Source organism: Clytia hemisphaerica, unplaced genomic scaffold (assembly GCF_902728285.1).
Source record: "Clytia hemisphaerica strain Z4C2 unplaced genomic scaffold, Clytia hemisphaerica genome assembly, whole genome shotgun sequence".
Lineage (NCBI taxonomy): Eukaryota > Metazoa > Cnidaria > Hydrozoa > Leptothecata > Clytiidae > Clytia > Clytia hemisphaerica.
Window position 1 is genome coordinate 1,349,858 of NW_027103839.1, and position 11,464 is coordinate 1,361,321.

At 34.4% G+C, this 11,464-nt stretch overlaps 1 protein-coding gene across 1 annotated transcript; it reads left to right on the forward strand.

Annotated features, from left to right (window-relative positions):
- Positions 1 to 2,937: 2,937 nt before the first annotated feature.
- Positions 2,938 to 10,443, forward strand: LOC136807414 (U2 small nuclear ribonucleoprotein auxiliary factor 35 kDa subunit-related protein 2-like). The gene is made up of 13 exons (XM_067063998.1): positions 2,938 to 3,037; positions 3,292 to 3,333; positions 3,951 to 4,056; positions 4,719 to 4,949; positions 5,113 to 5,168; positions 5,402 to 5,522; positions 5,776 to 5,868; positions 6,070 to 6,125; positions 7,046 to 7,155; positions 7,561 to 7,813; positions 8,890 to 8,964; positions 9,482 to 9,601; positions 9,906 to 10,443. Exons 1-13 carry the CDS (start codon positions 3,015 to 3,017, stop codon positions 10,042 to 10,044), a joined length of 1,425 nt encoding a protein of 474 aa, XP_066920099.1. The 5' UTR covers positions 2,938 to 3,014; the 3' UTR covers positions 10,045 to 10,443.
- The last annotated feature ends 1,021 nt before the right edge of the window (positions 10,444 to 11,464 follow it).

Below are 11,464 nucleotides of genomic sequence, written 5' to 3' on the forward strand. Positions count from 1 at the left end.
TCTTTATTACAAAATTGTTAACGTTTTAAACGTGAGCAATGGATTCAGAATAATAGTGGTAATTATTTTTAAAACTCACACTTTTTTTACCACATTAATTGACATCTTGACATTTTAGTCATCTTGTTAGATGTTTTGTTTCGAGATCTTGCAATACTTGGAGAGGGAATAAAATTTTTTTTTCATTACAGTTATTTGGGGGGGGTTGGATTTAGGCAGGGCTGTAGGATTTAGGACCACTCGCGGTACTTCTCTGCCATCTTGTTTCACTTTAAATGCCGTGTTTTAAAATTCCTTAGCTACATTATATGTACGGAAAAGGTTTTCTCCAGGTTTTCTCAATCCCGGGATGAAATTACGACGGCGGTTCTGCCCGCTTATAGCAATAAGCAAAAAGCTCATCCCAGCTGTTGAAAAAACTACTTAAAAGCACTATAGCTCTCACCCAACAAAATTGTCAATTTTGAAAATTAGATATTCAGAATCTATTAAAAATTTGCTTTCAATGATAACGTAGTCGTCTAAGAAAACAGCTATTATTTTTTTAAATCTTCCTTACAATCTAGTTATCATATTTATATATAGAAACTAGATTGCTGACGTGTGGAAAAGAATGTCTGCATGACTGATCCTTTTGTTTCGATAATAACATCAAAGCGGGAATTAATTTTCTTCTCGTTTCTTTCTTTCCTTTTTCTTTCTTATTAGTTCACGCTTTCCCTCACTTACTACAGCGTGTGGTTAGCTCAAGCGGTTAGATCGTCTGTCTCATATTCATGGGATTCCGAGTTCAATTTCAATGGATGTCCAATTTTCCAATTCTTGATTTTGTTTTTGTGATACTCTCATCACTTTAATTTTGAATCACATTTTTATTAGAGTGAAGAGATATCGACGTGTTATGTAATGTTAATTGCTATTAGTAATTACGCGTTCAATTCGAATCTATGATCTGTTCCCTCCTACTGTAGTGAGGAGTTTAATACCCTTATAACAACTGTACTTTTATTCAAATAACGACCACGCAAGAAAGATAAGCAAACGATTGGATCAAGTGTCAAACATTTTGACCCGGAAATCAATTATTATTCTGCCTTTGAAAGAAGTTATTTGACGATTCTCTTACAAAGAATCGCTCGCTCACTCGCTGGCTGAAAGTGAAAGTAGTGAAACTGAAACTGAAACTGTCAGTCACTAAACGCAGGCGCAAACGCCTATACCTGTAGCATTTATATGCCCATTTTGTAAAAATCTTGATTTTTGTTAACTTTCCAGGGATTTTAGCCCAGAAATTGGAAATTTGGTCATAACTTTTCAATAGAGCATGTTCCTGCTCTGATTTTTTCACAAATTATTCATGAAATGATATCCTTTATGTCTATATAAAAATTTTTGACTTTCTGAAAACTTTTTCAGACTTTTTGGGACAAGCCAGGGGGGGGGGTCATGCAGTTATTATATAAACACTATGACAATTACTACCGTGGTGGTATATAAACCAAAATTTGGGAAAACAGTTACTCCACCAGTGGACTAACTGCAACATGGGTGGTGCCTAAGCCCAAAATTGTCGATTTTGGTAGGATATGGTGTACTAAGTGAGCACATTTTTCAATTTTTCACTTAAAATTTTAGGTTTTTAAGAATTCCGGAAGCAAAAAAATTCAAAGCATTTTTTTCAAAAGTCAAAAAAAAAATCACAAAATTTTCTTCAATCAAGGCATGAAAGATATTTTAACAAACTTGGAAAATGATTGAGATATTTAACTCTTGAACGGTCGTTAATAAGACGTACCCAGTAAAATGGTATCAAAAATGAGGAATTCAGTGAAAAAATTGCCAAATTTGGCATTTTTGGGGGTGGTATACACCAATTTTGAGGGTAAAATCAGTTAGTACACTATGGAATAACTGCAAGGGTGGTGGTGTCTGTAGAAAATGTCCAAAATTGCAGTTACTCCACATAGTGTCAAGGAGTAACTGCAAGACCCCCCCCTGGACAAGCTTTTTTCTTATTGCTTTATTTTCCTTTCGATGTTGAGCCCCATGAATACTTAATAATAAAGAGATTTTTTTAAGATTAATGTTGAAATGCGTATTTTTTTGATACTCAACAAAAAATAAGGTGGTTTTAAACAAATCTTTGACAAATTAGCGTTTCTTTCTGCTCTAATATATGCAAATCACATTGAAAAAAGAGTATATTTCCGCCTTTACTTTCACTTTCACTTTCGTGTTACGTGAATCTGATTGGATGAATACCGCTCGCTAACAAATTCTGATTGGCTGTAAGTCTTTAGATTCTGGATTCTGATTGGATTATTTCCCGTGCCACGGTTGAATTTTGATTGAGGTACGGGGTACCCATTGCTAAGACCTTATGTTATGTTGAAAACGAAACCGATTATGGCAAAAATTCCTCAAAAAGGGATTTTTTTTAATACCTCAAATATTGATACTTGACTGTACTGCCTTTATATCTGTAAATATGGATGGCAGGTTTCATTGAAAATAAACAAATTTTTTATGGTTTAAAGGTAAAATCAGATGGTTTGAGATATTTTGCCTGCAGATAGTTTCTAGGATTTTAGGAAAAACCTCCAAATTTTTCGGTGTATTTATTTTCTTAACTCAAGTTATGCCAATTTGAAATCTCGAAAAATGGGACTTTTCAGGGACTTTTCACACTTTTTTCTATTGTTTTCAAGCAAAGGTTCAAAATTTCAATTTGGCATAACTTGAGTTAAGAAAATAAGTACACCAAAAAATTTAAAGGTTTTTCCTAAAATCCTAGAAGCTATCTGCAGGCAAAATATCTCAGACCATCTGATTATCCCTTTAAGCCAAATATAATATTCTGGGTACTGCATGGTAGATAATATTTTTTCTTGTCATCCTAACCTATAATCTCTCTTAATACCTTGGATTCACAGTAACAAGAGGTGAAAATACAACTGTAGAATGACTGCTGGGAGATTTTTCGCAAACAACTAGCAAAGAGTTCGAATATAAATATGAGTGCTGATTCAGAATACCAGTAAGTTTGTTTCATCATGCTCTTTACTGTATTTAGTCTATGAAAATGGATCAATATTTTAGGTGTTTTATGGAAATGATTACTTACAATCACACCACATTAAGTGTAATTCCTAAGAATTTGATGAGTGGTTTTATATTTTTCAAGTTTGAAAGGACTAGCTGATAAATAGTTTCACTATATTTACTATATTTACCTCATTTTCCTCCTTTATTGTTCTTTTAGTCACCTTTAGATTATTTTATTGTTTTCAGAGAAAGCCTCAAAATCAAGCAGGAGCAAGATGAGGAGAGAAGGTTTGAGAATCTACTATTTGTCTTTTCTATCCCCCCCCTTCAGACCCTGTTTTTTATCAAAATCTACCTTTATTAAAAATGGATATATTTTTGTGGTTAATAAAGCTCTTGTATGTACGTAATTTTTGTGAATTTTTTGGCTGAACTTCCTGAAATTTTCTATCATTCATAAATTGCAATATAAAAAATCAGGAAATTCTATACACAACATTATTGCATTATGATAATGTTTTTGTCTCCTCTTTGTCATTATTTCCTCATCCAATATAAGATGCTGTAATGAGCAAAATTGGTCTTTCTCTTGTTTCATCATCATATGTCTTAATCACAAAATTTGATACATGCTGTGCTACAAGTTTCCCAGGAACTCACAATCTCGCAAAACACGTTTGTTGAAAAAAAAGTCACAGTTTGCACAAAAATTAGTACTGGCAATAAACACTTTATTCAAGGGTTCAATTTGGTTTGCTTTTCTAAACTTTAATTTAAAAATATAATTTCGAACTGTCTTAGGTAATCTATTTGTTTGTTATTTGGAAATCGATTATTTATATAACATATAAACAATTAGAAATATTTTATTCATGATTGTTTTGTGATGATTTATTTTGATTCAGGGGACGAGAACATCAACAATGGATGGAAAGAGAGCACGGACAAGAGCATAATACTCAAAGGAGACCAGAAGAGGATGAAAAACAGCCTCATGGAGAGGAAGCCGAGGTAAATAACTCTTATCATCACTATCTATTATGGTTGAGGAGGCTCTGGGAACCCATTCTCGCAACTATAGATGCTTTGAGTAAGCATCCCGTCAGCACCTTGAACTGACTACCCAATTCCCCTCACATGGCATGGGTTGACCCGGGCGAAGGTTTGTTCACTTGCCAAGTGAACCGTTGTGAGTGGGAATCGAACCTTGGTCAGCCTGTACAGGAATCAAGGTTGATGTCCACTATACCACAACGCCTCACTTTGATTATGCCTGGTTATGATTTATTTTCAAATTAATACCATTACAGTACAGCTATTACATTACTGTTATTGACCTTGACAGTTGATGGAAATGTTTAGAAATAGACCTTGTCATCTATCAAATTTAAGTAAATTTGAACCCTAACAGACCAATTTTTGACCTTGAAGTTCAAAACATGTCAGATACAAAGTCTGAACTTATTTCAAATCTTTACCTTAACAAATGTGTTTAAAAAAATGGCTGAAATTTTCAGAAGCTGTTTGTGTTTAGTAGTGCTGTTAATCAAGAGTACTTACTTGTTCAATTTCTTGTATTTCATTGTAGATAGTAGTATTTCTCCAAATTTCTCCATTCAAATTCAAAATTAAAATTATTAAAGAAATATTTTGTTTTTCACCCTTGATACCAGTATTCTAATAACAACCAACATCAACATCAACATCAACATGACCAATACAATCAAAACGATCATCATCAACAACCTATCCAACGTGGTGGATACCGGGGCGGTTATCGTGGTAGGGGTGGTTTCAGAGGCGGTTATAGGGGTGGATTCAATCAAGCTGAGAGTAATTTTCATGTCCACCCAAATCCGCCTACTGATTGGCAGCCACATGGCGAATACTTTCTTCCCGAATTGGTAAGTGAGTTTTGTTTGAATTTAAAATTTATTTCGAATCTACTATGAATATGTCCATAATTTCTCAACATAGTGTATTGGCCTCTTTTAAACTATGGATGCTTGAATTTGCTTGAATTAGGTTATCCAAAGTCCTAATGTAATTTTTTTATTTCATCTACAGGATCCAAGAAATTGTAAATATTATATCAAAACTGGAGCTTGCCGTTTTGGACAGAGGTTAGCACAGAAAATTATTCATTCTAATCTAACCCACCTCAAATACTTTAAAGTTATTTTGATATAATATTTTTTTGACTTAAATACAAGGTCCCAATCTATCAAGACACAAGCAAATATTCTATAAATAGAGTAAGTAAGGTAACTCAGGGTAACTTAGTATTTCCAGGTATTTTTTTGACACTGATATCATAAAATTTATAACATTTCCATTTTACATTAAACCTCTGTAGATGCTCAAGAGTTCATTTGAAGTATGACAAAAGCCCAACAGTCATGATACAGAATTTCTTTCAAGATGCAAGATTATCTATGCCTGTATTGAACGAGAAAAATAATGACGCAGATTTTGATGTGAGTAAGCTAAAAAAATTTTACCTACCATGATTACACTGACATAATGTTCTGGATGTTGGTTCCCCTCGTTGAATATTGAAAAAATTTACTTTGCCCCCTTTCAGCCCCCCCCCTCCCTAGAATTTCAAAATAAATAGATTCCCCCGCCCTATCTGTGGAGAGGACACTATTATGGGAAAAATTCGATTGAAAGAATAGGAAAAATCCACCAAAATATCTGAAACAATGTGTATTTTTTGTATCATTTTAGTATGAGGAACTGGATATGATTCGTGATTTCGAGAAATTTTACGATGATGTCATCCAAGAATTCAGATCAGCTGGACAAATCGTTATGTTTAAGGTATATATACTGTTTACGAACCTGAATGATAAATTGTCTCTTTTTGTTCTAACTGAAATTCTTCTTCAGTTCATTGCTTCTAAGAATTTGCATTTATTTTATTTGCCATAGATTTCACTATCTCTTTTAAAGTGGTGATTGTCCACTCTATATTCATAAGGAGAGACGGAATTATAACTCTCTTTCAATTTATTTTTATAGTGCTGTCAAAATTACCTTGCATATTTACGCGGCAATGTCTACGTACAATACAAAACGTAAGACCTCTATCATTTTGTTGTACTTTTTCACTTTTTATCAAGCTTTTGTTTACTAGTTATTTGGTTTGGTTTTTAAGAAGAAAATGAATTGCAAGTTCCGTTGTTAGAAACTTTCATTTTTTTCTCTTCTTGCGTAGACCACTCTTGAAGATTATCTTTTGCTTTTTAAGGTCTGGGGCTACTTGAAACATTTTTCATCAAATAGAAACATTTGAAAACTGAAACACGCAAAAGCTTCACTTTGATAAAAAAGTTGCATATGGCCCTATCTCAAATGACAGAACGAGAACTTATATATACAAATCAATTTCTGAAACAAAAATGTTTAGAAAAATTAATGAACAGTTTCTGTAAACAGAAATAGTTGCGTTGTATCATTGTAGTTACGTGACTGTGACAAAAATTGTTTTGTTGAGATTTCTCTGAGGCGGTTGTGCCACTTGAAACAAAATTTAGCAATTGAACTGCAGCTTGTAAATGTTTCATTTTGATGAAATTAGTTTCAAAATGGCTCCAGACGTTTACCACAGAATTTTTCTAAATCGAGTGTACACTCTCAATGGAATAAGTCTAATTACGTTCACATGGTTTGGACATGGTAGAAAAAGGAATTAATGCTTAAAATGAATGGACCGTAAAGCTATCAAACAATAGACCTTTTCATAAATTGCGTCACGAACATCGCTTGCCTCGTATTCAAACAATTTTCATGGTGATCACATTCCTTGAGACATTAAATGTTTTTTATGAATAGAAAGTAGTTGTAATAAAAATCCGCTGGGAGTTAATTACCATGGCAATAATTTCAAAACGAGGCAAGTGATGTTAGTGACGTAATTTATGAAAAGGTCTATTAAATCATAATGAAAGTTGGTTCTTCTGTAGGCTGTTAATAGAATTATTCCTTCTACTTACAGAGCTGAAGAGGCAAAAGAAGCTATCAAATTATTCAATGGAAGATATTATGCTGGACGTAGACTGACAATCGAACAGAGCCCCATAACCAATTGGAAGTCTTCTATTTGTAGTGAGTACATTATGTTGCACATATCTAGGGTCGTCTAGAAACAAATATTTTTCTAATCATTCCTTTTCCTTTAGAGAGCCTTTAACCCTTAGACCACGAGGGACACGTATATGCGTCCAAAACAAGCCAAGGTATTAAGTCTCAGACTTGAGGCCATATAGCTCCTGACCACTTGATTTAAAGGGGCATAAACCGAACGGTTTTAGAAAGAGTATAAAAATAGCTTTCTAATGGTACCAAAACCATCTTCTAAAAAATCAAAAGCTACAAGGTTTGAGTTTCAAAAAGAAAAGTTTGAAAAATTTTTCAAAAAAACAGCGCGCACAAAGGGTTAAGACAATAGTGAAGACTTTTTTGAAGTTGAGTTCTGAACGGTTTTTATCCACTATATTTCCCTATTTTTAGGATCGTTCGACAAAAGACTTTGTCCGCATGGCAAAGTTTGTACTTTCCTACATGTTTTCCGCAATCCAAAAAACGCATACTCCGTTCCAAATCGGACAGATTTTGATCCGGAACGCGCCTTTCGATCCGGTGGTTACGACCCACGTTTCGTCAACCCCAAACATCCAGTTTTCCAATACTACAGTCAGCGTGATGCGTACGGATATCGGAGCTCGGACATCAGTAAAGGGAAACCGGCTGATTATGGCTATGGGTAAGTAGAAAAATGCCTTCTAAATTTTAAATAAAAGTTAGTTTTCTCATGGAGGTATAAATAAGAAATAGATGGAGAATTAGCTCCTTTTATTTCATTGTATCTAATCATCGGAAGCAAACGGCTCCTTGGTTGCAATGGGAAATTTTTTGTGCACTCATGGGAATATTTAAGTTCATAAAAAACTGAATAAAAAGATATTGGGTTTTTAACAACTCTATTGTGAGATAATAGCTTTGTTGATCAAAATAAGAAAAAGCTTGCCGTAACAAGCACAAAATCCTATATTTCTAAGGGTCCCCTCTCATAAAATCATCGATAAATTTCAAAAAGAATTCTATATTACGATTAGGTAACCTTTTAATTAAGCATCCATCAGAATTTGAAAACCCCTCCCTTTTAGACGTAAATATTTATAATGAAGAAATTTCCAAACAAAATGTGCTGAAACTTTCAAAATTAGCACAGTGTTCGCCCAAAAAAAACATTGATATTAAATCATAGAACTATTGTAACCATACTTTGAGAAAATTATTTTTGTATCGCGTTTGAACAAGAACTTTTTGCATAATATGTTTATTTCAATCAGGATAACATTCTCACTTCTGTTCTTATAAATTTACATTTCGGATTTTTTTGCTTCCAATGATGGTACATCAAAGAAAAGCCGCTTTGAATAGATTTATAAAAGATTTCAACGACCATTTAGGTCATTACCGAGACGTTTTCTCTCTATCTATATCTTTATTACCTTCATGGTTTTCTGTTTTCTGCGTGTTCAGGCAAAGGCAAAAAAATGAGGTCTATTATATTACACCGGTTCTTTCACCAGCCTCATCCAATCTATCAATAAGCCATAAATAAGTAGGTGGACCCCGAGTTACATATCCCTCGACAGACCAATCTTTCTGTAAAAAAATGTTTTTAACACTACTTAGTATGCAGTCTCGACCGCGGTCGAATAATCAAGAGGCCGACTATGTATGAAATTAAAAATCTTTTAGGGGCTGCGTTAAATTCATTTATGATCTTCTTTATGTCGTGATCTTCTAAATTTAAGTTTAATTTTTATTTAGTCGTAACACATGGGACAGTTTGAACAATAAAAGATCAAGATCGCGCTCAAGGGATCGAAGAAGGCGTAGGTCAAGGTACGTTAATTGAATTAATAAATTTAAAAATTGCATGTACACTCAAGATTTATGTATTCTAGTGTGTTAGGTGACTAAATTTAAAAGAGATAGTAGGGTGTGGTGAAGAAAACTGATGGATACTAAGTTATATAAACTAACATTGGGTTCTCCCAGAATATATTCGTACATTGGGGTGAAGGATATATTGTCCGGGGGTAGTGAAAAATCTACAAAACTTGCCTTGTCCAGGGGGTGGGTAAACTTGCTCTGCTTTGGGGGAATTTTGCTCTGGACCTGCTGTCCAAGGAATCCAAAGTCACAATGTTCGGGGAGTAAATTTCCAAAGAAGGTTACATCCTCCAGTCCCCCCCTCCATATTCAATTTTTTTCTTGAAGAGCCCATTATTCCGTATATAAACTGCATCATGATTTATAATTATGAAACGTAAAAATTCCACGTCTACGATACATGAGTTTTTTGGTGCCCTTGTAATTTTGATCCTTGTGATATAAACATGCTCATCTATCTATGTAGATCACGTGGCCGATCTCGCAGTAGAAGTCGTTCGTCGAGATCCTATTCTCGTAGTCGTTCTCGTTCTCGGTCAAAAAGTCGTCACCGACATCGAAGAAGTCGCTCACGAAGTCGTTCAAGGTTCGTTTTCAAACTTTTTACAATTTCTGTACTTATTGACATAAATTCATATCGCAGCGTGGCTAATTTTCAAAATTCATGATATTCCTGACGTAATATTTTAATCAGAAGCACCTACAGTCCGGGAGTTTGCCACTAGTTTTTTTTTTTTAATTCAGTATGTTAGTTGCTAAAACCCGGTCTTTTTTGGATGTTCCCGTATAAAACATTACGTCATGAATATCACGAATTATGTTAAGTAAGATTCTTGGAGTTACTGAATGACAGGACATCATATTTATTTGATTTTCTTTCCTCTCTCCAGGAGTCGATCACGGTCACGTAAACGACGCGACTCTAGAAGTTCGTCAAGGAGCAGTCATCGGAAAAGAAGTCGAAATGATTCCGAAGTTTCTGATACGTCTACTGATTGGTCAGATCTCAGTGATGACCCTATCACGTGATCGAAATGTCGAGGTGTGATTGGTTTTTTCTGATATCGCGTGGTGAAATAATTGACTCTGATTGGATGAAACATTTCATAAGACCTTTATATGCCAAGAACAGAAAACTATTTTGACATTATTGAGGAATTGATTTGGAACGAAGTTAGAACTTAAACAATCAAAAGCTATGAGATGGATAGCATCATCAAAAAATGCGTAATGGGGATATGGTAATGGTACTGACGTCAATTATACGTTGTTGATGCTCAATCATTGACGATTACTCGAGCTAATTAAGTAACCATACCATGTAAATTATAGTCGAATATCCAGTAGCGCGGTTGCTTGATAAAATTTGGGGTGAAATTGGTGATTGTCTGAACCATTTCAGACATTTTTGATTGTTGTGCTCATTTTGAAAGAAAAATTTAGGCATGCGAGTGTATCATAGGAAAAAAATTAAAAACCCATGTTATGAAATGGACATTTCCTGCGCGGGATTTTTCTTAGCCCTGGGACATTTGTTCAATTACCTGGCTAAGTATGTAATTTTGCAATAAGGGTAGTTTTTTAGCCATTTTATATCTATTGATATCACCCCGGAAATGGACTGTTCCATTAAAAATCCATACACCTTTTCCTGTCAAAACAAATTCTTTGAAATATGTGGAAAATGGCAATAGTTTATCTACCTTTTAAGTGAGGGTGGACGAACTGAAATCAGTTTAGAATCCACTGGAAATTTTAAAACACTCTTAAAATTGTTCTCCGGTTACGCCCTGGAAATGTTCGTCCACCCCCCCCCTGTATGGATATAAAATGGAATTGCCCAATGGCCATTTCACACGCATGGGATTTATAGATTCTCCTGTTTATATCGAGTGAGCGCGAAATTTTCTGATGATTTATTTTGCTTAAAACAGGTAGTTTTTGTGAAAGAAGGAAAGGGACGCCTGCTCTGCTACCACGCTTCTGACTTCTGACTATATTGCAGACTATAATATGACAATGTAAATAATATATTTTTACGTTTTTGAACTTTTTTGTTGTTTTTTGTAATGTATGAAATTTCTTCTTGTGAAGATCAGAGAAGAGCAAATATTCTTGTTTTTGAATTTGACAAAATATCTGTGCAACGATCTAATCTAGCATTTGAATTAAAACTCGCCTTTAAGGGAGTTCCCTGCCTGATTTCAAAGTTGACGTTGAACGACTACCCATAGGTTGACCTTTACTTTTGGGGAATTTTTTTGGTCATTAGGGGATTTATAAATGGCATAGCTCAGCGAAAAACGACTCAATGTCTTAGAAATTTATAGGGGACATCGAGAGAATTTTGTCTACAACACCCATGCAAAATTTGAAGCGGCCTCTATTTTCTGCAGAGTGGAACCCTCTAAATGGCTTATAAATCATGCTCAAAGTGAGCAAAATTTGA